This window comes from Cervus canadensis, chromosome 5 (assembly GCF_019320065.1).
Source record: "Cervus canadensis isolate Bull #8, Minnesota chromosome 5, ASM1932006v1, whole genome shotgun sequence".
Lineage (NCBI taxonomy): Eukaryota > Metazoa > Chordata > Mammalia > Artiodactyla > Cervidae > Cervus > Cervus canadensis.
The window spans coordinates 100,835,927-100,860,243 of NC_057390.1; the positions used below are offsets into that span (position 1 = coordinate 100,835,927).

Genomic DNA, 24,317 nt, shown 5'->3' on the forward strand with positions numbered 1-24,317 from the left:
GCTCAGCAAGCAGCCTGACCCTTGGGGAGTCCGGCAGCTGGACCCCTCCACTGGCTGGCACAGCTAGGTGGGGGCGTTCGCACAGCCCACAGGGCCCCACCCCACCCTGCACCAGGCCAGGCAGGCTCAGGCCGCCACCCCAGCCACCCTAGAGGAGAGAGCCCGGCCAGGGCACAGCAGACGTGACAGGCCAGCCGCAGGCCACGTCTGCAGGACGGCTCGGGGGGAGGGCCAGCGGTCAGCAAGCACACAGAACTCGGACGAACCAGCAGCACCTCGGTATATAGTGAGGGGGTGGGCCCGCCTCGTCTGCAGCTCAGAGGGGTTGGCTGGTCGGGAGGGTGGATCAGAGGGGCTCAGAGGCAGAAGGCCAGGCCAGGGGGCAGTGAGTTCCAGAGGGAGGCTCAGCAAGGCCCCCGGGGGGCGGGGTTTCATGTGCTAACCCGGCAGGCTGGGTGCACCCCGCGGGCTCTAGAGCGCACAGAACGGGCCAGTGTCGTGGCGCTTGGGCCTCCGCACACCTTGGATGACCACCCCGGGTGCTGAGGGGAGCTGTGACCTGTAGCAGTCCTCCACGTTGTAGGCGGCCGGGCCTGGGGTGCAGGCTGCAGAGGGGAGGCGGGTGCAGTCACTGTGTCCACCTGTGCTGCCCAGGCCCACCCCTCCCGCCCCCCGCCTCCACCCCCTTACAGGAGCCCACCCAGGAGGCCAGCAGGGGTGAGCGGCCCATGGAGAAGGCGGGTGGGCACGGGCCCTTCAGACGGCAGCCAGGAAGGATGTTGTAGGTGCTGGGGCCAGGGCCCGTCTTGTCCCCTGTGGGCGGAGGGGCCTGCAGGAGGGGCTGGGCCCGGGGTCCTGTGCCCCAGGCCTGCAGCACCCCCTGGCGGGCTCGGGCCTCAGGCGGCCTGGAGGCAGGGCGGCCCCTGAAGCTGAAGGCTGGGCACGCAGGCGGGCTGGGCAGCTGGTAGTCTGCAGGCGATGGCCACTGTGGGGAGATGCGGCTGCTTCAGGCCCGCCCCTCGGGGTGGCCCACCCTGCCCAGGACCTGCCAGGCCAGCCCCCACCTTCTGCTCTCGATTGAAGTCAGCTTTCTGAGTGAAGGGGCTTTCACTCTGGAACCACACTGTCTGCCACGCCCTGCGGCCACCACCCTCTGCAGTGGGGACAGGGTCACAGGGGTGCCGGTGGCCAGGGTCCCTCTCCAGGTGAGAGGGCGGGCGGTGGGGGGTGCGGGGAGGGGCACGCACCGTGGGTGGGGTGCCTGCGGCCGATGCTGAAGTGGGGGTGTGGGGAGGACTCTCGCACCGACGCGTCTGGCACCTGGTACTTGGTGGGGCCAGGAACATGCAGGTCGGTCATGATGGGAGGGCGTTGCTCCAGCACTGGCGGAACAAGCCCTGGGCCTGGGTCCTCCCAGCAGCCCCCGCCCACCCCTGCCTCTTCCCCCGACCGGCCCGGGGCTGGGGAGCCCGAGCCCTCACTCACACAGCTCCCTCAGGTTCCGAGTAAGGGGCTCCTGGCGGGGGCTGGTTTGCGTCCTGAGCCCCACCTGGAGCTCCTGCACCGCTGTGGGCCACATCTCCTCCCAGGAGGCCCCCAGCCCTGGTTCCAGGCCTGACAACAGCACAGCAGCATTGAGCCTGCGAGAGACATGAGCAGCCACCATCCACACGGCCGGAGGGCCACCCCAGGCCGCTGCCCTCCAGCCAGCCCACAGCGCGGGCAGTTACTGGGAAGTCACAGGTGGCTTCTGCTTCAGGGAGCCATGGGTCCAGTGTCTGCCTCCATTGATGTGAAAACTTGCCAGGAATTTCACCGCCTTCTGGTCAAAATTCATTATCAGGGTCTCTGGCTCCCCTCCCCTAGGGACATCACAGGGTTCTGTGACCTCACTGACTGGACATGGGTCCCCCTGTTGCCAGGGACTCCCTGGGACGCACTGTCCAGCCCTGAAGCGCCCCTCCCCTGGTCCGAGAGGTGGGTTGCCCTGGGATCAGCCACGCCCAGCAGGCCCCCAGGAGGCCCCCAGGAGGCCCCCAGCAGGCCCCAAGGAGGCCCCGGTGACTCTCGACTCCCCGCTGCCCTTCCTCCCTCCTCCCCTTTCTTGTCCCAGACCTTCCGATCTCCTGGACTTTCGGGTCTCCCAGGGTCCTAGCGTCCACTCTAGTAGCGCTCAGGAAGGACTAAGGCCCTGGCAGAGGGTGGAGAAGGGAGCAGGGGCTGTGGGCTGCTGAGCCTGCAGGGCCAGCTGAAGGAGACACGGGGGAGGGCGGAGGGGACTCCCCAGAGGAGGGGGAGGCAGGCCTGGCGGCTCAGGTGAGGCTGGGGGCACTGTCCTCTGGGGCGCGCAGAGGTGGACGTCATCACAGACTCAGGGGCTGCTGAGGCTGAAACACGAAGGCACGATGAGGCTGGGTGAACGGGAGTCTGGGTGGGCGCCAGACCCCCGCAGTGCCTTCCGGAGGTGACCAGCCCCGGCCCTGGCCTTGGCCTCACCCGGGCAGCACAGCCAAGGATGTCCTGTCCCCCACGCTCGCCCGCCCATCTCTCCCTCTCCAAGGCCCTCCCATCCAGCGCCGCTGGGCCTGCCTGGCGCTCCTGTCGGTAGCGACTCACTTGAGGAAATGCACCTTTAATCAGGGCAAGGGGCTCCCCACCTGCTCCTGGGTCGCTCCCCGGGGAGCAGGTTGGGTTCGCACACCTGCGCTCCGCGGGCCGTCTGCTCGGGACCGACGTGCCGAGTGGAAGCCGCAGGTCAAAGCCCGGCTGCCTGTGTCCCCACGTGAGAGGTGGTCTCTGTGTGGGGAGGCGCGTCAGGCCGCCAGCGTCCTCACTGGTTTAACCTAGGCTCGGCCCTCACTGACTCTGGGCACGTTCCTCGTCCTTTTCTACTGGGTGTTACCTTCTCCTAGGTTTGCTTTATGAGCTTGTTTCTGCTGATATCCTATCTGCACGCGACACTTGTTGCAGACACGTCCCCCAGTCTGGCATCAGTCTCTCAGTATTGATTATACTGTTTTTTGACATGTGCTTGAACCTGCTGACTGTCCCCTTTATGCTACCTTTCCTCGTTTTTATGCTTAGAAAGTCCTCCCTACACCAAAAAAAAAAAAAATCAGGATTTGTTTTAAATGGAAAATAGTGACAGATAAGAGACGTGGGTTCGATCCCTGGGTCGGGAAGACCCCTTGGAGAAGGAAATGGCAACCCACTCCAATCTTGCCTGGGGAATTCCATGGACAGAGGGGCCTCTGGGCTAAGTCATGTGACTTAGTGACTTATGACAGCAATGCCAGCTCCAGGGCAAAGACCCTCGAGGACAGAGTCCCAGAGGCTCCGGGCCTCAGGAGGCTCACTTGCTGAACCTCGTGCCTTCAGAGTGGCCTGCGCCTCGTGTCTGAGGAGGGGGCTTGGGGTGGGGGGCTCCCTTAGCCTTACCCCAAGCGGCTGCTTTTCACTGGGTTCCCGGCCTCCCGTGCGTTGCAAGCGTCCTGGCCCAGGCCTGCTCCTCACTGCCCAGCAGGGCTGCCTCTGGGGTTCCTGTTCTCCAAGTGCTAGGTCCCCAGTGTGACGCCCCCAGCCTGCGGCCCCGCCTTGAGGTGGGAGTGCTCACAGGTGCTGGCTGGGCGGCCCAGCAGTCAGGCCTCCTCACAATGGTTGCCAGGCAACAGGGCTCCTTTCTGGGAAGGAGGCAGGTGCAGGCGCGGCTGGAGGCAGCCCCACAGAACTGAGGTGCGATGACAGCCACTCAGAAGCACAACCTTTTCTCGCCAGAACCTCACTACATCCCTGGGTAAGCGCCACAGCCCTGGGGCAGGCCTGGGGTCCCCGGGGGCGGCGGAGCATGACCGGGGCCGTGAGGGGTGAGGGGACCCCAGAGCTGGGTCTCCAGGAAGCTGAGGCCAGAGCAGGGGGCTCTTGGGCAGGAGCCGGGAACCGGGGTGCCTGGGGAGCGGGGTGAGGCCGCGGGCCGGTCAGGAGGGCGGGGGCAGGTTTGCAGGGGCCTGGCCGGCCCACCCTGCCGGTGCAGCCCTGCCACGTGGTCCGCACGCCCGCGGGAGCAGAGACCGGGGACAGCGCTACAGTGGGGGGCGCTGGCCTCTCCCTCCAGAGTGCATCCCGCTTTAAAGAAGAGCTGAGCTGGGACAGCCCTGGAGGTCCAGGGATTAGACTCTCTGCTTCCACCGCAGGGAGCAAGGATTCGGTCCCTGGCCCCGGAGACTAAGACCTTGCGTGACTTGTGCCCCCAAAACATGAAAAAATAAAATGAAAAAATAAAGACGAGATGAGCACCTGGCGTGAACTGATGGGCATTGCCTTCAGGCTGCCTTGCTAGGTGTCCCCTCGTCAAAAACAGAAACGGGGACTTCTCTGGGGGTCCAACGGTTAAGACACTGTGCAGGCGGCACAGGTTCGATCCCTGGTTGGGGAACGAGGATCCTGCCTGCCACGCAGCGTGACCAAAAATGAACAGAAATGGGCCTCCACAGCGTGTGTGCACACTGACACACACTCAGCCCACGTGCCAAAAAAGGCTAGTAAGAGCAGAACCAACTCTGGTGACACTGAAGAGGCCCTGACCTTCAGCCTCAGCCTCACTCAGCTGGTTGACTAACAAACCTGCATTCACTCGAGCAGTTTTTAAATAGATTTGATTTTACATGACCCCGGCTGCACCGGGTCTTTGTGCACGGGCTCTCCCTAGCCGTGGCGAGCAGGGGCTGCCCCTCATGGTGGTGCTCGGCCTCTAGTGCGGTGGTGTCTGGCGGAGCACAGGCTCGAGGTGCAGAGGCTTCAGGAGTTGCAGCAGGCAGGCTCAGCGGTTGTGGGTGCTACTACAACGGCCTTGGTTGCTTTGTGGCATGTGGAATCTTCCCAGACCAGGGATTGAGCCTGTCTCCCTTGCACTGTACCACCAGGCAGGTTTTAAAAAGAAAACAGCGCACACTCCTTACTGTGACACAGGCCACTCCTCGGGGCTTAGCTGTGGCACCCACGCCACTTCCCCACAGACCTGAACCTACCCCACCAGCAGCGTCCCCCACACCTTCCCGGTATCCTGCCGGCTCCCCTGTGCCTCAGCCCAAGGAAGGCCCAGCCTGTCTCCTCCCTGTGATGCTTCGGGAGGCAGAGCTCCCTATTCTCTCATCTTTCAGCCCCTTGTTGGAAAATGGCTGGCGGATGGCGCCGGATGGTGGGGAGGACGACGCAGCTCCCCTCCCACGGGCCAGGCCTGTTCTCAGTGCTTGGCCTGAGCTGCCCGCTCAAGCCCCAGCAGCCCCAGATGGCGGGGCTGCCGTGACCCCGCTCTGCAGGCAGGTGGAGGCTCTCGCCTGCAGCCAGCAGCCCAGACCCACACCTGCCTGTGGGGCCCTGCCTCGCCCTCTCGCCTGCAGCTATGCCGGCTTCTACCCGCAGCTGCGCTATCAGGTGGGCAACACCTACGGGCGCACCACGGCACAGCTGCTCACAGACCCCAGTGTGCAGAAGAGCCCCTGCTCCGTGCTGGCCCCCATCGCCAAGCCCAAATTCATCGAGGACTTCAGCAAGCCCAAGCCACCTTTTGTGCCCTGCCGTGACCTGATCGAGCCCTACATACCCCACTACACTGGTAAGCCACCTGCCCCGCCCCCCCCCCCCCGCCCCGGCCCTACCACACCCTAGGATGCCCTCCTGCCTGCTGTGGCTCAAGTCTGCCCTGTCTACACAGGTCTGAAGCCCTACAAGAACTTTGAGATGCTGGGCCGGTTCCCACCCCAGGAGGTGGATGCCCAGGGGTCCCTGGGGGGTGAGAATGTATCCAGGCAAGAACCACTGCCTGCAGGCTTCATGCCCTATCCCCCCTACGCCCCCTGCCCTCCGGGCAGGAAGGGGGGCTCCAGGGACCTTGGACACCCGGGGTTGCGGTTGGCACTCGGGGAAGAGGCCTGGAAGAGCACCACCCCTGCCTGCGAGGCCCCGGGGCAGTACCAGGTAACTGAGGGGCACCCTGGGAACACGGGCCCAGGCCCCACCCCAGCCAGACCTGGGCAGGGGCTGGGCAGTGACCCGCACCCCCGCCCCCTTCAGCTGTACCACTGCAGGAGGGACTGGTCCCCACCACTCGCCCACTGGCAGGAGACACTCGATGTGGGCAGGTTCCACAGGCTGCCCCAGCTGGACCACCCCAACCTGATCCAGCGCAAAGCCATCTCAGGTGCGTGCCCTCCCCACCAAGGGCCCAGGGGGGAGAGCAAGTGAGGAGGCTGCCCTTGGGCCCTTCCCAAGGGTGGGCACTCTGAAGGCCCACTCCTCTTCCAGAAGGGGTTGGAGCCCACACGCACTGCCCTGACACCCCTGGGGGCAAGTGGGGACCTGCAGGGGACCCTGACCTCCTCCCTCCCCAGGTTACGCAGGCTTTGTCCCTCGGTTTGCCTGGGTGATGGGGATGAATTATCGCGATGGGGTCACACAGGCTATGGACGAGTTCGACAAGAGCCAGGTGTGTGAACACCACCCCTGGGTGAGCAAGGCCGTCTCCACCCTCTGGCTTCCCCTGGAGGAAGCTCTGCTGGCCCAAAAAGGCTATCCCCTTCTTGCTCCTAGTCATATCCTTCTGACTAGGTCTTGACTCCCAGGTCTGGAGTGTCATGGGGAGGGAAGACCCCTGAGCCACTCACTTCCCAAAATGCCAGCCTTGAACCCCCGGGACATTCTGCTCAGTGGTTTCCAGCTGGGGGAAGCAGGACATGGCAGCACCAACCTGCCTGTTTCCTCAGTTTCTGCTCAGAAATCCCATCTGTGCCCTGGGTGAGAGGCTGCCCCGAACACACTGGCCCAGCAACACTATCTACAGAAGCCAGGGCCTGATACCTTTCTACATGGGCTTCATACCATGTGAGTGCCGCGGGCTCCTCTTAGAAACACCGTGGGGCGGGGCTGGGGGTGGGGCCCTCTCAGCCAGGCCAAACCTCAGCCAAGGTTCCCTTGGGACAGGACCCAAGGTTCCCTCAGTGCCCCCTTCCCCAGTGCAGAAGGGGCTAGCCCGACAGCCCTGACTAAAAGCCAAGAGGCCCAGTGCCTCCAGACCTCGCTGGCCTCCTGGGGGTTTGTGGTGCACAGGCTGGGCCCACCTCCGGGAGGCAGCCCGCAGCTCCCAAGCCTGCATGTTCGCAGGCCCCTGCCCCTGCAGCAGCCCTTTGTCCCCCGTGCGTGCAGTGGGCCCAGGGGCTCAGCAGCAGTGTTGCCCCTCACAGCCATGCAGGACAACTATGCACTGACCTTCGGCAACAGTACCCGCAAGGCCTATGGGAAGGAACTGGACAGGCGCAGCCAGACACTATGAAAACGCTTTAATGGTGGCGGCTGTACAGAACGTGATGTCAGGACAGGAAAGCACACACACAGTGAGACAGACTATCAGAGCGGCTGTGAGTGAATAAAGAGTTCCCACGGCCTCGGCCTCCCGGCTCCGGCGGCTCTAGGCCACCTCCTCCTCGGCCTCCTCCTCAAACTCGCCCTCCTCCTCGGCCGTGGCGTCCTGGTACTGCTGGTACTCGGACACCAGGTCGTTCATGTTGCTCTCGGCCTCGGTGAACTCCATCTCGTCCATGCCCTCGCCCGTGTACCAGTGCAGGAAGGCCTTGCGCCGGAACATGGCCGTGAACTGCTCCGAGATGCGCTTGAACAGCTCCTGGATGGCCGTGCTGTTGCCGATGAAGGTGGCCGACATCTTCAGGCCGCGGGGAGGGATGTCGCACACGGCCGTCTTCACGTTGTTAGGGATCCACTCCACGAAGTAGCTGCTGTTCTTGTTCTGCACGTTGAGCATCTGCTCGTCCACCTCCTTCATGGACATGCGGCCCCGGAAGACGGCAGCCACGGTCAGGTAGCGGCCGTGGCGCGGGTCACAGGCGGCCATCATGTTCTTGGCATCAAACATCTGCTGGGTCAGCTCGGGCACCGTCAGCGCCCGGTACTGCTGGCTGCCCCGGCTGGTCAGCGGGGCGAAACCGGGCATGAAGAAGTGCAGGCGGGGGAAGGGGACCATGTTCACGGCCAGCTTCCGCAGGTCAGCGTTGAGCTGGCCCGGGAAGCGCAGGCAGGTGGTGACCCCGCTCATGGTGGCCGACACCAGGTGGTTCAGGTCCCCGTAGGTGGGGGTGGTCAGCTTCAGGGTGCGGAAGCAGATGTCGTAGAGCGCCTCGTTATCGATGCAGTAGGTCTCATCTGTGTTCTCTACAAGCTGGTGGACCGAGAGGGTGGCATTGTAGGGCTCCACGACAGTGTCTGACACCTTGGGCGACGGCACCACGCTGAAGGTGTTCATGATCCTGTCTGGATACTCCTCCCGGATCTTGCTGATGAGGAGGGTGCCCATCCCAGACCCAGTCCCCCCACCCAAGGAGTGGGTCAGCTGGAAGCCCTGCAGGCAGTCACAGCTCTCCGCCTCCTTCCTCACGACATCCAGCACTGAGTCAACAAGCTCCGCGCCTTCCGTGTAGTGCCCCTTGGCCCAGTTGTTCCCGGCGCCACTCTGACCTGCAAGAGAGAGGGCAGCCGGTTGCTCTTCAGCCAGGCATGTGGTCACCACTGGTGCCACAAAGGCCAAACGACACAGCGGGAGGTAACACCCAAAACCCACCCTGCAGGTACAGCAGACGGGCCCCCAAACTGATAAGATAAAAACGTACTGGACGAAACACCAAGATGGTAAGCTAACATAGTTAAACAACAAACCAGCCCCTCCCACGGGCAGCCTCTGCCAACTCCCAAGAGCAGAAGAGCTGCCACTGCCTCCAGCTCAGCCTTCCCAGCATGGAGATTACATCTGCCTGCTCCTTCCCGGCAGGCAGACAGCTGGACCTTCTCGGCAAAGCCGCTTTAGGTGAGGGGATTGAGTGACTCTAGAGGGGAGGAGGGCGTCCTGGAACCCAGCTTCTACTGAGCATACAGAGTAAATCAGAACTTCGGCTCTGCGAATCCTGAAGATGGCGACGTTGGGCCCCCCCGACCTTTGCGCCGTCCTGGCTATCAGCCGCCACCCACCCCGATCCGCGGCTCACCGAAGACGAAGTTGTCCGGCCTGAAGATCTGCCCGAAGGGCCCCGAGCGCACAGAGTCCATGGTGCCCGGCTCCAGGTCCACGAGCACGGCGCGGGGCACATACTTGCCACCTGGGGGGCGGGAGAGCGTCAGCGAGGGTAGGGCCGCGGGGAGGCGGGGGGGGGTGGGGAAGGGGCGCGGGGTCTCACCGGTGGCCTCGTTGTAGTACACGTTGATTCGCTCCAGCTGCAAGTCGCTGTCCCCGTGGTAGGTGCCGGTAGGATCGATGCCATGCTCGTCGCTGATCACCTCCCAAAACTGCGGGAGACGCGGGCGGGCCGGTCCGGGGCTGAGTCACGCCGGAGGTGCCCGGAGCCGGCCCCGCCCCGGACGGCGCGGCGCGGCCCTCCCTTCCCCCGCCACCCGGCCAGCCCCACGGACCCCAGTCGCTGCCAGCTGCCTCGACCCCGGTTCCGGCGCCGCGAGGGGCCGCAATGCGGGGGAGACGCCCGCCGGATGCCGCCATCTTTCCCGCCGCCAGCTCGCCCCGCCCGGAAGACCCGCGCCGGCCCAGACGTCCCAGCTCACCTTGGCGCCGATCTGGTTGCCGCACTGGCCGGCCTGCAGGTGTACGATCTCCCTCATGGCGGCGGCGGCGGCGGCAGCGGCGGCAGCAGTGGCGGCTGCGGAGGAAAGACCTGAGCGAAAGCCGAGGTGCGGGCGCGTAGAGTGCTACAACCGACGCTGCGCTGGCGCTTATATACCCGCCGCGCCCGCCCCCGCCAGCCTCTTATTGGGCGTCCGGAGCGAGGCTGGCAGGCGACCTCGTTTGATTGGCTGTAGCCCCATCAATCGAGCCGCCCAGCGCCCGCCTTCCCGACACCGCTCCCCATTGATTGGTCCGTCGCGGCCTCTGCGCTCCCTATCCAAGTCCCCCCCCTCGCTCTGCGGTGTTCTGATCATTGGCTGTTTCAAATGATTGATTTGTGCTCCCATTGGCCGGCTCCGCAGAGCACGCCGACAGCCTACCGCTATTGGCTGGCGGGACCGGCGTCCTGGTAACCGCCGCAGTGCCGCGGGGACCGGCGCGGGCGGGGCGCGGGCGCGGGCCCGGGCGGGGCGCTGCGGGGGCCGGCCGAGCCCGGGGTAGGGGGGCGGGGCGCGCCCCGTGGCCCTCGCGCGAGCCCGGGCCTCGCCGTGCGCCTTTTCGAGGGCGGCCGGGCTCATCTTGCGGGGTCTTGGAGCGGGGAAGGGGCGCAGGGCCGTTCACACGGACGCCCGAGGGGACATGGGGCCGAGGGGCGGCGGCGCCGGGCCTGCCCCCTGAGCTTTGGAGGCCTTGGGGCCGCCTGCCCCCCTCTTCGTTCTTCAGGCCCGCACGGGTCGTGGGCAGGTGGGCGAGCGCGTGGGGCCGCGGCGCCCGGACGGGGAGAGGTGGGCGCGGGGCGGGCGGGGCAGGACGGGGCCCTGCCCTGCAGCGGCTTGTTGTGGAGACCGCGCTGGCCTGGTGCCCGTTGCCTTGGTGCCTTGGCCCCAGGAGTGCACAGAGCTGCGTGGAGACACGAGGGCCGCGCCCAGGCCTCTGGGCAACCACAGATCGGTACACCTGGCTGAACAAATGCTTGTACTTTTCCTTGAATTTTGTTTGGAGAAAAAAAAATTTATTAAAAAAAAAAAAGTTAGCTTGCATGTAGTGACGCTTTTAATTAATCATTTTAAAAACAGTACCATTGCATTATATTTTCATAATGTCCGCCATGGACAGTCTCTCTCGCTGTGGCCACGGGTCCTCTCTAGATTCTGGTTTTCTCAGCGATGTTCTTACCCTCCTTTGCTCCCCAGCCCACAACATCTGTGGTCAATACCTGGTCATTTCTACCTAGAGAGGTTGTGCTTGCTCTTCACCGTGTACTTCATGACACCGCCGTTTCCTGGCGTGCTGCAGCGTTAGGGCACTTCACGGTATGCTTAATCTGGGGATGAAATTATTGGGAAGTAGCACACTGGCATAGGGATGAGTCTTTCCGTACCCTGAGTGGTCTGCTGCTGCAGTCCTGAACCTGACCTGGAGGGTGAGTCAGCATGTCAAAGTAATAGTCCCGGAAGGGCCTAGGGGACCAGCCCCTTCCCCAACACCAGTTCAGGAAGGTGGGCCCAGCTGGTGCTGGCCACAGGCAGTGGCATATCGGGTGTGCAGGGTCCCTGCCTGGTATCTAGGGTTCTCACAGTGCCCCGCAAAGTAGCTTAGCTGCCCAAGCAGGCCTGCGAGGCCCTGGCACTGCAGCAGGGAGGCTCCAGGGTCTTGCAGCACTGAGTCGTCACAAATCAGCAAGAAAGGGAAAAGTTCAGACTTTGCTCCAAGTGAGCCAGTGAGTTGGGGCACTTTGAAATGTTTGTCAGAGCCTTCCCTCCTCGCCCCCTACCCTGGGCTGAGATCCCCACTGGCGGAAGTCTCTGCTTCCTGTGACCAGTGCCCACAGGGCCGGGAGCTCAGCGTGGCACCCCTACTTTGCAGGTAACAAAACAGTTGTGTCACCCACCCAGGCGAGAGCTACAGGGGCCCTCATGGCACCAGGTTGTCCCCCTTGCCCTTCCAAAGTGGACACTGGCTGGGAACAGGCAGAGGCCTCCCCGTGGCCCTCAGCCAAGGACCACCGTCGGCACTGCTGCACAGGGCCGGTGGCGGGGGCGGCCCTGCAGGTCCCCACCCTTAACCAAGGGTGTTCCTGCCGCAGGCTGGAGGTGGGCTCAGTGAGCCACCAGGTCCAGGCTGGGGGGAGGCCCGGGCCCAGGGGGGATCTATGGCCCAGCGGGACGCAGGGCAGAGTGGGCGGGGGCTGTGGGTGTGCCGGCGCCTGGCCCTCCCGCCTGAGCCTGCAGCTGTTGAAGGCGTCCTCAACGACGGCTCTGTTTACCGGTGGCCATGGTCCCAGTGGGAGGCTGCATTACCGCCAGGCGGGAGCAGCAGGCAGACAGGGGTTCACGGCCTCAAAGGACCTAGCAGTCAGCCTTTGTGGGCGGCCTCACCCGCCCCCGGAAGGAGAGGTACTTGCTTCCCCTCTCACTGCCTTCCCACCACGGGGAGGGGGAGCCCCCCCCACCTTGTCCCTGGGAAAACAGCCAGGCCCAGCCCCTCCTGAGGGACTTCCATGGGAGTCAGGCTGATGTCAGAAGGGCAGGTGTGTCCTGGAGTCACAAAAGTGGGGGGAAGCCAAGAACGGGTACATGGACCTGCCTCAGGGGTCTTGTCCCCACGAGGCCCCTTGTGGGTCTCAGAGCAGGTGGCTAGCTCCTTCGGAAGCCGGGGTGAGCCCCAGGCCCAGGAGATCTAGAAGCTTGTTGGGAGGACAGGAGACACGGGGAGCTGAGAGGGGCTGGGGGACACGGGAAGGGGAGTCCGTGAGAACCCGAGAATGAATGAGAGGCCACCATTGTGGACGGTAATTGGTTCTGGGGTCCCCGTCTCATCTTCCTGGCCATTCACACCTGTCCCCCCACCGGGTTTGGCTAGGGACACCTGGGGAGCGAGGAAGGAATGTGGCCCCCATCCCTGGATCAGAAGGCAGTCACCGGTTGCAGCTGCAAACCGAGAAAGCAGGCAACACACCCCGCCCCCAGCCCTCCCCAGGTCCGAGCTGCCCAGCGGTCTGCACGTGGGCACCCCAAGGTGCCAGGGTTCTGGGGGAGAGGCTGCATCCGCCAATGCTCTCCTCTCAGGGCTGCGGAGGCTCAGGGTCCAGCCGGTGTTGGGGGCAGCCCTGAACCGGAGGGGTGTCCGGTTACCAGCGCCGGGCTCCAGACAAAAGCCTTCCTATGTGAAAACGCAGCCAGGAGGGGCAGGGGGAGGGGGAGGGGAGCCACCGCCGGGTGGGCACCTGGCCCAGAGATGGTTTAGGTAGGTGCGGCCTCCAGGGGCAAGCGACGCCGGGCGTGGGCAGGACCCACTCCCCGGGGTGGGGGCACTGAGCACCTGCTCTGCCCAGGTCGGCGGGGTGGCGCCCCTGGCCGCCCCGGTGCAGGCCGGCGTACATGGGTAACCGCACACTGGTCCGCCGGCCCCGCGCCCCCGACCCGCAGCCCCGCACCGCCCCCGCGCCCCCACCCCCGCAGCCCCGTGCCCCGCAGCGGCGGGCGCCGCGCCGCGGGAGGAGAGCGGGGACGCGGGGGAGCGGGGCGTCTCGGGGCCACCTGGTCCTCACCGGGTCCCCACTCTGCGACGCACCTGCGGAATTCGCGGCCCCACAGCGGCCACGTGACGCCCTCCAGGCCGACCGCCGACTGGGGCTGGAGGGCGCCCGAGCTGCGCGCGCGTCCGCCCTCCCTCCCTGCACCGACAGGGAAGGCCTCGGCCGCGTCCAGCCTCCCTGGACCCCGAGCTTCTTGCTGCGGGGAGTCTCCACGCTCTGGATCGGCCGCACTCAGGGCCTTCTGCCGCCAGCGGCCGCGGAGAGAGTCACAGCTCCAGCTTCGGGTCGGCTGTTTGGCCGTACCTCCGGGGACTTCCAGCTCCTACTCGGGCTCGGCGCTGGCCCCCGCGTGTCCGCTGGGTGGCGGCAAAGGCACTGCCCCACCCCCACTCCCTACCGGGCAGAGGCGGGGTGGGGGGAAGTTGGGGGTCGAGGGGGGCCCTCCCCATGCTGCCCGCGATTGGGGAGAGAAGACCGCCCACACCTGGGTACAGGCATTTTTTATTTGCAAAGAAGGCGCCCCAGGTGATTCAGAAGCCCTCAGCTACTGGAACCCCCCAGGGCCGCCAGAGGTCAATGGGGCGGGGGCGTCCACCCTTCACAACTGTTGGGAGGCCAGAACCTGGGGATTCTCATAGCAGTGGGCCTCCTTGGACGCAGCCTGAGGGGGGCTGCAGGCCTGGCAGGGGCAGCAGCATCTCACCAGGCGGTCCCAAGGCTCCAGAGAGCGGAGCCAGGGGGGCAGCCAGGCCCAGGAGCGCAGGCGGCGGGGCAGCCAGGCCGGCCGGTGCCGCTGCAGGACGGTGACCAGGGCGACGAGGAGCACCAGCACTACCAGGGGCCCGCCGACCGCAGCCAGCACTGCAGCCCCCGCCAGGGAGAGCCCGAAGGCGGCCAGCGGCAGCAGCAGGAAGCAGAGCAGCAGGTAGGCGACGGCCACCCAGCGGTAGCTGGCGGTCAGGTTCCCAAAGTGCTTGGCCAGCGGGATGGGCAGCCGGAGGATGGGCACGACGTACCACAGCAGGATGCCCACCAGGTTGAAGCAGAAGTGGATGAGTGCGACCTGGAGGGAGGGCAGGGGGGCGGGCAGGACTCAGGAAGGAGCCTGGGCTCCATGCGAGGCTCACCCCTCCCCGTCCTGGCAGAAAGGGGAGGCGTCCAGGTCTGTCTGAGATGGCCACCTGGGAGGGCAAATTCTGGCCAGCTGTGGTGGGCACGCTCTTCCCACACCCCACAGTGCCCTGAGGGTCAGGAGCCTAGTATGGCGTCACCAGGTGGTAAGTGCGTGTCTGTCGGCCCCGTGGGCCCCACCTCCCCCTGCGCTGGCTTCGCTTGCCGATGCTTCATCCACAGCGACCCCACTCATGCTCATCCCAAAGTGGGCTTAGCCACCCAGCCCCAGGTTCTGGCCTGGCTCCTGCGAGGAGGAGTTGCAGGGCTACACGTGGAGGGAACACAATTCTCTCCAGGGGTTTGCTGGAGAAGTCGAGGAGCCGCTGTGGTGGGTGCAGTCCAGAGGGCTTCCTGGAGGAGGGGGTCAGGGCCCTGCACTGGGAGGTTCTAAATGGACAGAGACAGAGCCGAGGCAAGAGAGCAGGTGGGTGTTGGGAGCGCTGAGGTTCATCTCTTCTCGGGGGCAGCAGTCCAGTGAGACCCAGGCTTTCCAGAGCTGCACCTATCAGGGTGCAGCTGGGATGGAGGCAGTGGGGCCCAAGGGGCAATCTGGAGAGAATCAGGGGGACTGAATGGGACTGGGCGTGGGGCTCAGAGCTGGGGGGCTGGCAGGAGGCATCCTGGAGGCAGAATTGGGACTGGGTAGGGGTGTGCGGAGGGAGATGGGGCATCGTCCAATTGCGGACCTGTGCTGTTTAGGCCACTGGGTATGGGGGGCATCCCAGAGGTGATGAGATGGAGGGGCTTGAGGCCACAGTGGTCCCTCAGGAGAGCCGCCAGATGGAATTGGGAGGAACGCCTGGGGCTACAGGGTCCTGGAAATGACGAGGTTGCAAGGGAAGAGGGGAAGGCCTGGCACCCCGAGAACTCCCACAGGGCCCTTTGGGTCCCAGGAGGTGAGGCTGTGGGCTTGAGTGGGCAGCCAGAGGTGGAGTCCAGGAGAACTGGGGCCTGAGGCCCCAGGATACACATCCCACCGCCAGCCTACAGGACCGGACAGGAGGGGGACTGACCCAGAGCGGAAGCCCCAGGCCCGCGTTGGGAGTGGAGGGGCCTGCAGGCCCGGGAGGGTGCGGGAGGGCGGTACCTGGACGGCACTGAGCAGCCTGTCCGAGGGGCTGGCCAGAGCCGCCAGCAGGGCCGTGGTGGTGGTGCCAGTGTTGGAGCCCAGGAAGAGAGGGTACGCTCGCTCCAGGCTGATCACCCCGACCCCTGGGGGAGCCGAGGGTCATCACGGGCCCTGAGCCCACCCAGCCGCCCAGCCCGGGAAGAGAGGGTACGCTGGCTCCAGGCTGACCACCCCGACCCCTGGGGGAGCCGGGGGTCATCACGGGCCCTGAGCCCACCCCCCCAGGTGCCGAGGGCTCTGCTCACCTATGAGCGGCACGATGGCCGAGGTGAAGACGCTGCTGCTCTGGAGCACGAAGGTCAGGCTGGCACCCACGAGGATGGCCAGGTAGCCGCTGAGCCAGCCAAACGGGCGGGGGAAGTCTGCAGGGCAAGAGCCGGTGACCCCCGAGCCCCGCTTCCCCGCCCCCACCCCGGCGGCGGCCCCGCGTCCCGCCGCACCGGCGTTGATGACCGTCCTCACGGCCTGGGCGACGCGGCCCCGCAGCGTGGAGTTGAGCAGCTTGACGATGAGGACGAGGCAGGAGCAGAGCACGAGCAGGGAGGCGGCCAGTAGGATGAGGCCCACGGCCAGGTCCGTGAGCGCCGCGCCCGCGAACAGGTGGCGGCCTGGGGCGGGGCAGGGGCAGGTGAGCCGCAGCCAGCGGGGGGCGGCGGGGGCGCGCGGGGCGGGGGGCGGCTGGCACGCGGGCCGGGCCTCACAGGGCAAGGGCTCCTCAGACGCAGAGCCGTTCTTCCCAGGGCAGGGGCCCCCCGCCGCCGCTCCGCAGTGGCTGCTGTTCCCCGCGGTCTGGGAAGGCAAGGCGGTGGGGCTCAGAATGGGCTCAGAGTAGGCAGGGTGGGGTTCAGGGGTCAGCGGCCCCTCACCGTCTGCTCCCTGGTGCCGCACCATCGCTTGATAAGGCTCCGGTTGGTGGTGTTGCCCGTGGCGCTGCCCGTAAGGACATCAGCATCCAGCTGGGGACAGAGGATCCGGGTCTGGCGTCGGTCCTTCAGGACTGGCCTGGGGCTCGGAGGACTGCAGCCAGTCCACCGTGCTGGACCCCTCTCCTGCCCCACCCGACCCCAGGCCCAGACCCGTCTCCCCAGCAAAGCCCTCCCAGCCAGGCCCTGGCCTGTGGGTCCTGCCGGAAAGGAGCCAGCAGCCTCACCTGCACGATGAGGTGTGTGAGCGGCCGGGTCAGCACCTTGAGGATGTCGGGTGCATGCCCCCCGGGCTGCAGGCTGGCGGCGCCCAGGGTCAGCACACTGAGCCTCTCCAGGGGGGCTGCGGCACTCTCCAGCGGCAGCAGGACCAGCGCTGTGAGCCAGTTGAAGATGCCATGCACGGCTGAGCCGCCGAAGGCCCTGGGGTCACACAGAGGCAGCTGGGTGCCGGTCTCGGCCACCACCCGTACTGCCACCCTGGCCCCTGTCCGCCCCTTACCCCGCTCACCTCCGAAACTCGTCCCGGTCCCCCGACTGTGCCATCGAGACCAGGGTGCTGGTGAAGGATGTGCCCACGTTGACACCCATGATGATGGGCACAGAGGCCCGGACGGTCAGCACTGTGGGGGCGCTGCGTCAGCCAGCCGCCCTCACCCCCCCACCATCCCGGGAGGGGAGGGGCACTCACGCTTGGAGGCCACCATGCTGACCACGATGGAGGAGGACGTGCTGGAGCTCTGCACCAGGACCGTGACCAGCACGCCAATGACCAGTCCAGCCAGGGGGTTGGACAGCACCACGTTATCCTTGAAGATGTCTCCGGTTACTTTGCCTGCACCCAGGAGACAGGTATCCTGAGGCTGGGGAGGGCGGGCTGGCCACCAGCCCGCAGCCACCTGGTGGGTCACTCACTGCTTAGCAGCTGGAAGGCGGAGCTGAGGATGTCCAGGGAGCAGATGAAGAGGTAGAGGCCGCCCAGGAGCCCGCAGGCCTTGAGGAAGCCGACGAGCACCCGCAGCGCCCTGCCGGCCGTGCTGAGCTCTGAGGACACAGGGCAGGGCCGTCCTTGGCGGGTCCCGCCCTCCCGTGCACCCCTCCCAGGCCCCTTTTCTCCCCTTTCCCAGGGCAGGGCCCCGACGCCTCTTCTCTGTCCCTTGGCAGAATGCTCAGGCCAACAGCCCTCTGGGGTCTCCTGGGAGCTTAACTGCCCACAGGACGGAGGAGGAGGGCCAGTGTGGCGGGCAGCAGTCCCGCTGAAGGACCGGGTGCCCTGGTTGGGGTCTGTGGTGCGTCTCCATGTGGCCTCTTGGAGCAAAGCCCCTCCTCGCTCTCTCCCCGAGAACCCTCTCCAGACACACCCGGCGAGGTAGAGCTGCATTGGACCAGCTGCCCGGTGCCTCCGAACATACCTTTCCAGGACTGGCCGGTGTCTTTCAGCTGAGGGAGGGCCCAGGGGTCCATGTCTCTGTCTTCCAGGATGGAGGCAGAACCAGAGATCCCTGTAGGGGTCGGGGTCAGCTAGGGCCAGGGACCTAGCTGTTTCCTGGACACCTTCAGGTGGGGGGAGGCCGCAGCACAGGGGCTTGGGGTGAGGGAAGGAGGGATCTGGCCTGTGGGCTCTCCTGGGGACCGGCTGGTACCCTTCTCCCAGCTTCCCCAGAGTGATGGGTCAGGGGCCAGGTGGGTGGGCAGGGACGCCGGTGGAGGTTGGGAACCTGGGTTTCTGGTACCTGCATTTCCCAGCCTCTGTTCCACCAGGCCAACTGTGTCCAGAGGGGCGGGAGGGGCCAGGCCACCGGTGAGGGGATGCGGCATGGATTTCAGGCAGGAACAGACCCAGGCCCAAACCCAGATCTGCCAGGGAGAAGGGCAGTTCAACGTTGCCCCCTGCCCGCCAGCTCTTGGGGTGCCCTGGCCCGAGACCTTCCCACTGGCCCCCCTTCCCACCTGCTGTTGGTCTCAGTGGTCTCCCCCTTCCTCCGTCCGCAGGGGGATGGCTACAGTGACCCCAGGTGGCTGTCAGGCGAGCGCAGTCCGGTTTAAGGGGACAGGGTGGAAGGAGCCCTGGCTCGCCGCTGGTTCTGGCTGGAAGGAGGGCTGGTGGGTGACCCAGGTGCTAGGGTGTAGCCGGAAGCGGTCGGGACTCCGGGGCGTCTCCTATCGGGTGTCATAGAGACCACTGCAGACGGTCACAGCTTAGACTTTGGCATTGGGTACCAAACAGCAACGTCTCCACTTGATAAGGGCCCACTCCCAGTGATGGGGAGCAGGACAAGGGGCTTCACGCCCCACCCCACCTCAAGGTTCCTTCCTCAGCCTACTGGGCCTGGAGCCCCCAGGGCCCGGGTCCTGGGGAGCCTGCGGTAACCTCTCCCTCTGGCTGCCCCCAAGCTGGTCTCTCAATCTCAGCTGCTGGAGAGTGAGGTGGGCGCTAAGGCCTGGGCCTGGAGGTCACCCAGCCCTGACCCCAGTGTCCTGGGCCCCCGCCTGGTCCTAGAAGCTCCTACCTGTGTGGGCAGTGAGGGGCACCTTCGGGGAGGAGACACGGGCTGAGAGCAGCTGCAGGTCAAAGATCCGCTGGGCGCACACATGACCTGCTGTGTACTGAGCCCATTAATGTTTACCCAGGAGCCAGGGCCCCCCAGGGGTACTGTCGCAGCCCTGGGTGCCTGCCTCTTCCAGCCCCCACAGTCACCCGGGGGGTGAGCGGGGCTGGGCAGCGGGCCCCCAGAGCTGGGCTCCCGCACATGGATTTCTGAGGAACACGACAGGATGCTGCATGCTGGCCGCCTGCGGCAGGCAGGATGCTGGCACGCTGGCCAGCTGGCCTGGAGACCCCTCAGGAAGTCTGCCCTCATCTCTGCAGGCCTTCTCGTGCCTGTCCTGCCACGGTCACATGGCCAGAAGGAGCTCTTTGCGCCAGGTGGGCGGAGAGGGCAGCAGCCCCTGAGGTCATCCAGTTCAGGGCTGGGCCTGGCAGAGCTCCCAAGTGGTGCAGCCCCAGAGGTGGCCGGCAAGGGTCACAGTCACAGGTGTCATTGACTTCTTCTGCAAGTGGGAGGGCCCACCCCAGGCCACACTGCTGCTCAGCCCAGCGTCCGAGCCCGCCCGGCTCTCTCCCCAGCTGAGCCGGCCCCCTCGCTCACGGGTGCCTCTTTCTGGAGTCGGGCCCCTTCCCGCTCCAGGGATGCAGGGAGGGGGAGCGGCCCCGCGGGGGCCAGCCCCGCCCCGGCTGGCTGGTGTCTCGAGCCCCTGCCTGTTGTCCACCAGCCGCTGGTGCCGGGGGGACTTTGTCCCCGGGAAGGAGGAAGCTTCCGAGTGTTCTCTCAGCACATTCTTTGACCCGTCCCTCCCATCCTGCCCCCCACGGCTGGGGCGGGCCCCTTGGCCCTTCCAGGGGTCCTGAGCGACAGCCCCTTCTTCCCGCGCGGGGGTGGGCATGCGGCCGTCTGACCGGTGGGGTCTGTCTCCGGTCCCTCTGAGGGTCTGTGTGGCCGCCCCCGGGAGGCAGAGGATGCCATGGGCCCGGGGCGGGGGCGGCTGTCCTGAGCGCCCCTCAGCAGTCACCCCCCGGCCTGGAGTTCCTTGCACACCTACTGCAGTAGCAGCCACCGTGCTTGCAGGGACCCTTCCCAAACAGCGCCTGACACAGTGGAGGCCCGGGGCAGTGAGCGTGTGGGCTTCACAGAGCCGCCTCGCAGGCCAGGGTGCAGGCAGTCACCTCCTGCCGGGCTCAGGGCTCTATAAGGAGGGGGCCTGCTCCAACAGGGCCAGGAGCAGCCTCTGCAGGCCCTGCCCACCTCCCCCAGCCTGCAGCCCAGGCCCGGACACTGGCCCCCAGGCCCTTTCAGGAGCCGCCTCTGAGCCGCGTCCAGACCTGGGCTGGGCTCGCAGGCGGCTCTGACAGCAGCACCCCCGCAGTGCACACAGACCACCGTGGGGCCTGGGGGTCCTGGCCCGGATTCCAGCTCCTGCAGGGGCGCACTGCACTGTGGGCACAGCTTACGACCTTAGATGGCGACCCCTGGGCGAACACGCGGGGCGGAACCCGGGGCACCCCGCCGCCAGGCTGTTTCTGGAAGGCCGTGCCTCGTGCTGCAGGCCAAGGCTCCCCTCCGAGGGGCGGCACCCAGCAGAGCTCAGAGCTGGGGACTGCCTGGGGGATGCCAGCAGAGGCTACGGCATGCTGGACAGCAGCCTCCGGGCTGGGGGAAGTGGGGCGAGGGGCCCGACGCGGGGAGGAGTCTGGCTGGCTGCTGAGTGATGGTGGGGCTGCCCTTGTGGGGCCCGGCGGGCTGCAGCTCCAGGCGAGACGGCCCCCGCCCGGCCCTGACGGCCAGGAAGGCGGCCAGGTCGAGGTCCAGCATGGCCACCCCTCCGCGGGGCACGGGCGTGCTCTGGCGGCACTGCGGGCAGGGGACCCAGCGCTGCTCGGGGGCCGGCGTGGCCAGCTGCCGCACACATGCCTGGCAGAAGGTGTGGCCGCAGTAGAGCCGGCGGGGCAGGTGCCCGGTGAGGTCATAGGCCGAGTAGCAGATGACACAGTCGCCGTGCTGGGGCCCAGCAGCCATGGCCTCTTCAGAGGCTGGGGGCTCCTCTGGCAGCAGCATCCTGGGGAAGGATGCGGGGGGGCGGTACAGCCTCTGCAAGTGTCCCCCAGGTTTGGGCTCAGCACAGGAAATGCTCCCCCGGCCCCAGAGGACAGGAGCCCAGGCCTCTGCAGACCTGGGAGGTGGGCGGTGGCCGGTGGGGCTGGCCAGCACTGGGGCCTGGGCGCAGGCTCAGTCCTTGTGACTGCCGGGCGGGCAGTGCCCTGGCCTCTGGTCCGGTCTCGATGGCCCTCGGGCACCGTCCCAGGCTCGTACCCACCGCCCCCCCACCCCCAGCCTGCTCCAGCCCCGGGTCTGTCTTACCTGCATCTGCTCTGCCGGGCGGCTCTGTCCACACCGAGGGTTACCGGGGCCAGGGTGGGGGGACCCGGGGCGCCTGGGGCTCCCTCCCTGGGGCTCACGTTACTGGCTGAACATGGACCAGTCAGCAGGGAGGCAGGTGGTGGCTGCGGGCTGCGTGGGCTCCCCTTTCAGCCACAAAGCGCTTGCAACTGGATCCACCAGCACCGCCAACAGGACTGGAGCCGGGGCGCCCCTGCTCTGCCTGCCCCGCCGCCCCCCACGCCGTGCAGCACTGCCCGGTCTCCTGCCTCGCGACCTGGACCTGCGCCCACTCCTACTCGACCGCCACTCACGACGGGAAAGCCTTCTGGCTTCCGCCTGGGTGCTGCCTGCTCTTCAGCACTCAGTTCAGACGTCACCTCCTCCAGGAACCCTGCCAGGACCCCCACCAGCTCAGAGCCCCGAGGGCCCCACCGCACCGTGGCTCGGGCGCTGTGTGTGAGTCTGTGCTGAATTGTCGCAGAGCCTTTTCATCCCCTTGGTGTTCCCATCACAAGCCAGCCCCACGAGGAGGCCCGTGAGCACAGGAGTGGACAGACCACCCAGAAACTCCCAGGCGCAGGCGCTGTGGAAAGCCTCAGACGCCCCTTCAGAGGCCAACTCCCCCTGGCATATGCCTGGCCGAGGCCCCGGGGCCAGCCCGGTGGCATAGCAGGATGGGGTGTGTCGGGGAGGACTGGGAGGGGGTCAGACCCCAGAACCTCCCCCGCTGGAAGAGGCCAAAGGCCAGAGGGCCCCTCCTTACTCCCACCAGCCTGGCATCCTCGGCCTCCTGGGCTGGTTGGACGGGTTTCTGTGGCTGCCCCAGGTGGGGTTACCTTCCTGTGGGGGCCAGCCAGGGGGCAGGGGCGGGGAACCTGGCATGTCTGAGTCCCCGTGTAGTCAGACCAATGACATGTCTGCCCACACCCAGAGACCGGTCCTGCCACGCGGCCAGTCACCGGGGGTCAGGGGAGGGCTGTCACCGGGACCCGTCCGTCCTGCGAGGCTAGCTCGCCTCCTCCAGCTCTCTGCTCCGTCCCGGGAGTGTCGAGGTGCCTGGTGCTGGCCTGGATGCTCCCCCTGCACACGCGCTTCCCTGCCCCACCCCAGGCCCCCCATGCAGGCGTGCCGAGCTGCTGACAGCTGGAAGATGGGTCTGGCCCGGCACCGTCTGCCCACCTCCATAGAGCCCGGGCACCAGAGGCAGGGCAGTGGGGAGGAGCACACGGCAGACGTCAGGGACCGGGGTGTTCTGTGGGAAAGCAGGAAGACACAGCGGCCGAGGCAGGGCGCTGACTCACGGGTGGGCCGGCCGCGCGCTAGGCCCCGGGCTCCCACCCCCGGAAACCTGCCCGTGCTGGTTCCACCCACCACGGTGCTGCCACCCGGGCCCTCCTCCGGGAGGCTTGTCTCGGGCTCGGGGCCCGGTTCCACGCACAGCATCCTCCTGCCGTCTGACCTGCCCCCGACTGGCCTTCCTGTCCAGCCCGTGGGCCAAGCTGAGGCCGCAGGTCAGGATGTCCTGAGGCTGCCCTGCCCCTGACTGCCCCACAGAGGCTGGTGGTCTCTGGTGGCATTTAGCCTGGGACCCTCCAAAGGGGATAGTGACAAGAAAGAAGTGTCCAGGACAGAGCTCGCATGGCTTTATTGCTTGGGCCTGGGCCTCAAAGAGACAGTCAAGGTGTCCCCAGCACGGGCAGTGCCCAGGGCTCCGTTCCGGGGGCCTGGGCTGACCTGTCAGCCTTCCCAGTGGGTGAGGTGCAGCTGTCTAGGGAGGGGCGTGGCCAGTGCCCGTGACAGCATCACAGTGGCGGTCCCAACTGTCCAGGCCCTTGCCGTGGCCGCCTGAGCAGAGGCCCGCGGGCAGCGCCAGGCCTCGGGGCCGGGGGGGCCGGGCTAGGAGACCACGCAGCAGCAGCTGCGGCAGCGGCAGAAGCGGGGGCAGTGGCAGCAGGAGCAGCAGGGGCAGCAGCAGCAGTGATGGGCAATGTCGTCGCCGCGCCCGACGGGCGGCGGGCCGGCGTAGGCCAGTCCTGCTGGGCGCTGCCCGCTGCCACAGGGCCTGCAGGGCTGCTCACAGGCCGGCTGGCCCCAAATGGAGGCAGCCCCCTTGGCGCCCTCCTCTGGAGGCTCCAGGGTGCAGGACGGCACAGGCAGAGGCTGCGACTCTGCAGAGGACGGGCTCGCCTTCAGCTGCTGCCCCAGCTCAGGCCGCAGGTGAGCCCTCGGGATGCTTATGTGGGCATATGGGTTCTTGACGAACATCTCATGGGGGTCCATGGCCCTGCCTGGCAAGGGTGAGCAAAGGAGACAAGTCAGCTCTGTGGAGGGCAACAGCTGCATCCCAAGATAAGCCAGGTCATGTAAGCGCCTGAGAGTGCAAGGCCTGTGTGTGTGTGTGTGCAAGATGGCAGAGTGTAGGGACCGTGAGGGCCAGCATCTCTCAGCTGTCCCCAGGTGTCCTTCGCCCTCCCTGAGTGGCAGGGCCCTGTGATGGAGCTGGAAGCGGGGTGCGGGGGCTGGGAGACACAGCTAAGCTGGTCCGACCGCAGGTGGGGAAGTTCCTTAGCCCAGGACCCACCTGGAGCGGAGATGGCGGCGAGCTGTCCTCCTGTCCTGGTCCCCACGCGTGTGAGCCGAGCCTCTGGTAGCTGCCTTTTTCCTCCTGGGGAGGGGCGGGGCCTCGGGCGGGGCTCAAAGACGGGGTTCCCAAGATGCCAGGAGGCCCCAGCTCCCGCAGCACCGCCGCCACCCACCCTTCCTTTCCTGGATGGGCGGTGGCCAGGCCTGGGCTCCCAGGGACCCTGCCAGCCCGGCTGATTCAGCCTTGACCCATCTGGGGCATGTCCTGGCCCTCGGGGAGCCAGCAGGTCACCAGAATGCAGGACAGGAGCCTGGGTCAGGGCCGCAGATGGTCTGGTGCCTGGCCGTCACCCACAGTCTC

General features: G+C 66.5%; 7 protein-coding genes across 10 annotated transcripts; 2 read left to right on the forward strand and 5 right to left on the reverse strand.

Annotated features, from left to right (window-relative positions):
- Positions 1-471: 471 nt before the first annotated feature.
- On the reverse strand, positions 472-3,654 carry STPG3 (sperm-tail PG-rich repeat containing 3). The gene is made up of 7 exons (XM_043470550.1): positions 3,439-3,654; positions 1,731-1,862; positions 1,486-1,640; positions 1,248-1,382; positions 1,065-1,153; positions 691-985; positions 472-605 (listed from the first exon to the last, which is right to left on the reverse strand). Exons 2-7 carry the CDS (start codon positions 1,835-1,837, stop codon positions 472-474), a joined length of 915 nt encoding a protein of 304 aa, XP_043326485.1. The 5' UTR covers positions 1,838-1,862; positions 3,439-3,654.
- A 990-nt stretch (positions 3,655-4,644) lies between these two features.
- On the forward strand, positions 4,645-7,343 carry FAM166A (family with sequence similarity 166 member A). The gene is made up of 6 exons (XM_043470170.1): positions 4,645-5,611; positions 5,711-5,973; positions 6,070-6,196; positions 6,387-6,481; positions 6,759-6,876; positions 7,236-7,343. Exons 1-6 carry the CDS (start codon positions 5,116-5,118, stop codon positions 7,322-7,324), a joined length of 1,188 nt encoding a protein of 395 aa, XP_043326105.1. The 5' UTR covers positions 4,645-5,115; the 3' UTR covers positions 7,325-7,343.
- On the reverse strand, positions 7,317-9,784 carry TUBB4B (tubulin beta 4B class IVb). Of its 2 annotated transcripts, XM_043470166.1 has the most exons (4): positions 9,613-9,784; positions 9,234-9,342; positions 9,045-9,155; positions 7,317-8,520 (listed from the first exon to the last, which is right to left on the reverse strand). In XM_043470166.1, the coding sequence occupies exons 1-4, from the start codon at positions 9,667-9,669 to the stop codon at positions 7,460-7,462; spliced, it is 1,338 nt and encodes a 445-aa protein (XP_043326101.1). In that variant the 5' UTR covers positions 9,670-9,784; the 3' UTR covers positions 7,317-7,459. The 2 variants fall into 2 exon arrangements, with proteins under 2 accessions (XP_043326101.1, XP_043326100.1); XM_043470165.1 differs by having other exon boundaries at positions 9,045-9,342.
- Positions 9,785-11,589: 1,805 nt separating this feature from the next.
- On the forward strand, positions 11,590-12,919 carry LOC122442388 (collagen alpha-1(I) chain-like). Its single transcript, XM_043470167.1, has 2 exons — positions 11,590-12,069; positions 12,536-12,919. The coding sequence occupies exons 1-2, from the start codon at positions 11,590-11,592 to the stop codon at positions 12,917-12,919; spliced, it is 864 nt and encodes a 287-aa protein (XP_043326102.1).
- Positions 12,920-13,694: 775 nt separating this feature from the next.
- On the reverse strand, positions 13,695-18,935 carry SLC34A3 (solute carrier family 34 member 3). 2 transcript variants are annotated; one of them, XM_043470162.1, is made up of 14 exons: positions 18,387-18,935; positions 18,170-18,293; positions 17,849-17,938; positions 17,352-17,480; positions 17,128-17,271; positions 16,948-17,059; positions 16,664-16,859; positions 16,380-16,469; positions 16,215-16,302; positions 15,954-16,121; positions 15,759-15,875; positions 15,472-15,596; positions 14,622-14,771; positions 13,695-14,274 (listed from the first exon to the last, which is right to left on the reverse strand). In XM_043470162.1, exons 2-14 carry the CDS (start codon positions 18,252-18,254, stop codon positions 13,810-13,812), a joined length of 1,959 nt encoding a protein of 652 aa, XP_043326097.1. In that variant the 5' UTR covers positions 18,255-18,293; positions 18,387-18,935; the 3' UTR covers positions 13,695-13,809. The 2 variants fall into 2 exon arrangements, with proteins under 2 accessions (XP_043326097.1, XP_043326098.1); XM_043470163.1 differs by lacking the exon at positions 14,622-14,771.
- A 1,640-nt stretch (positions 18,936-20,575) lies between these two features.
- RNF224 (ring finger protein 224) lies at positions 20,576-22,782 on the reverse strand. Of its 2 annotated transcripts, none has more exons than XM_043470169.1 (2): positions 21,353-22,782; positions 20,576-21,050 (listed from the first exon to the last, which is right to left on the reverse strand). In XM_043470169.1, exon 2 carries the CDS (start codon positions 21,047-21,049, stop codon positions 20,579-20,581), a length of 471 nt encoding a protein of 156 aa, XP_043326104.1. In that variant the 5' UTR covers position 21,050; positions 21,353-22,782; the 3' UTR covers positions 20,576-20,578. The 2 variants fall into 2 exon arrangements, with proteins under 2 accessions (XP_043326104.1, XP_043326103.1); XM_043470168.1 differs by having other exon boundaries at positions 20,576-21,082.
- Positions 22,783-22,994: 212 nt separating this feature from the next.
- On the reverse strand, positions 22,995-24,305 carry CYSRT1 (cysteine rich tail 1). Its single transcript, XM_043470173.1, has 2 exons — positions 23,955-24,305; positions 22,995-23,661 (listed from the first exon to the last, which is right to left on the reverse strand). The coding sequence occupies exon 2, from the start codon at positions 23,651-23,653 to the stop codon at positions 23,270-23,272; it is 384 nt and encodes a 127-aa protein (XP_043326108.1). The 5' UTR covers positions 23,654-23,661; positions 23,955-24,305; the 3' UTR covers positions 22,995-23,269.
- Positions 24,306-24,317: the final 12 nt, after the last annotated feature.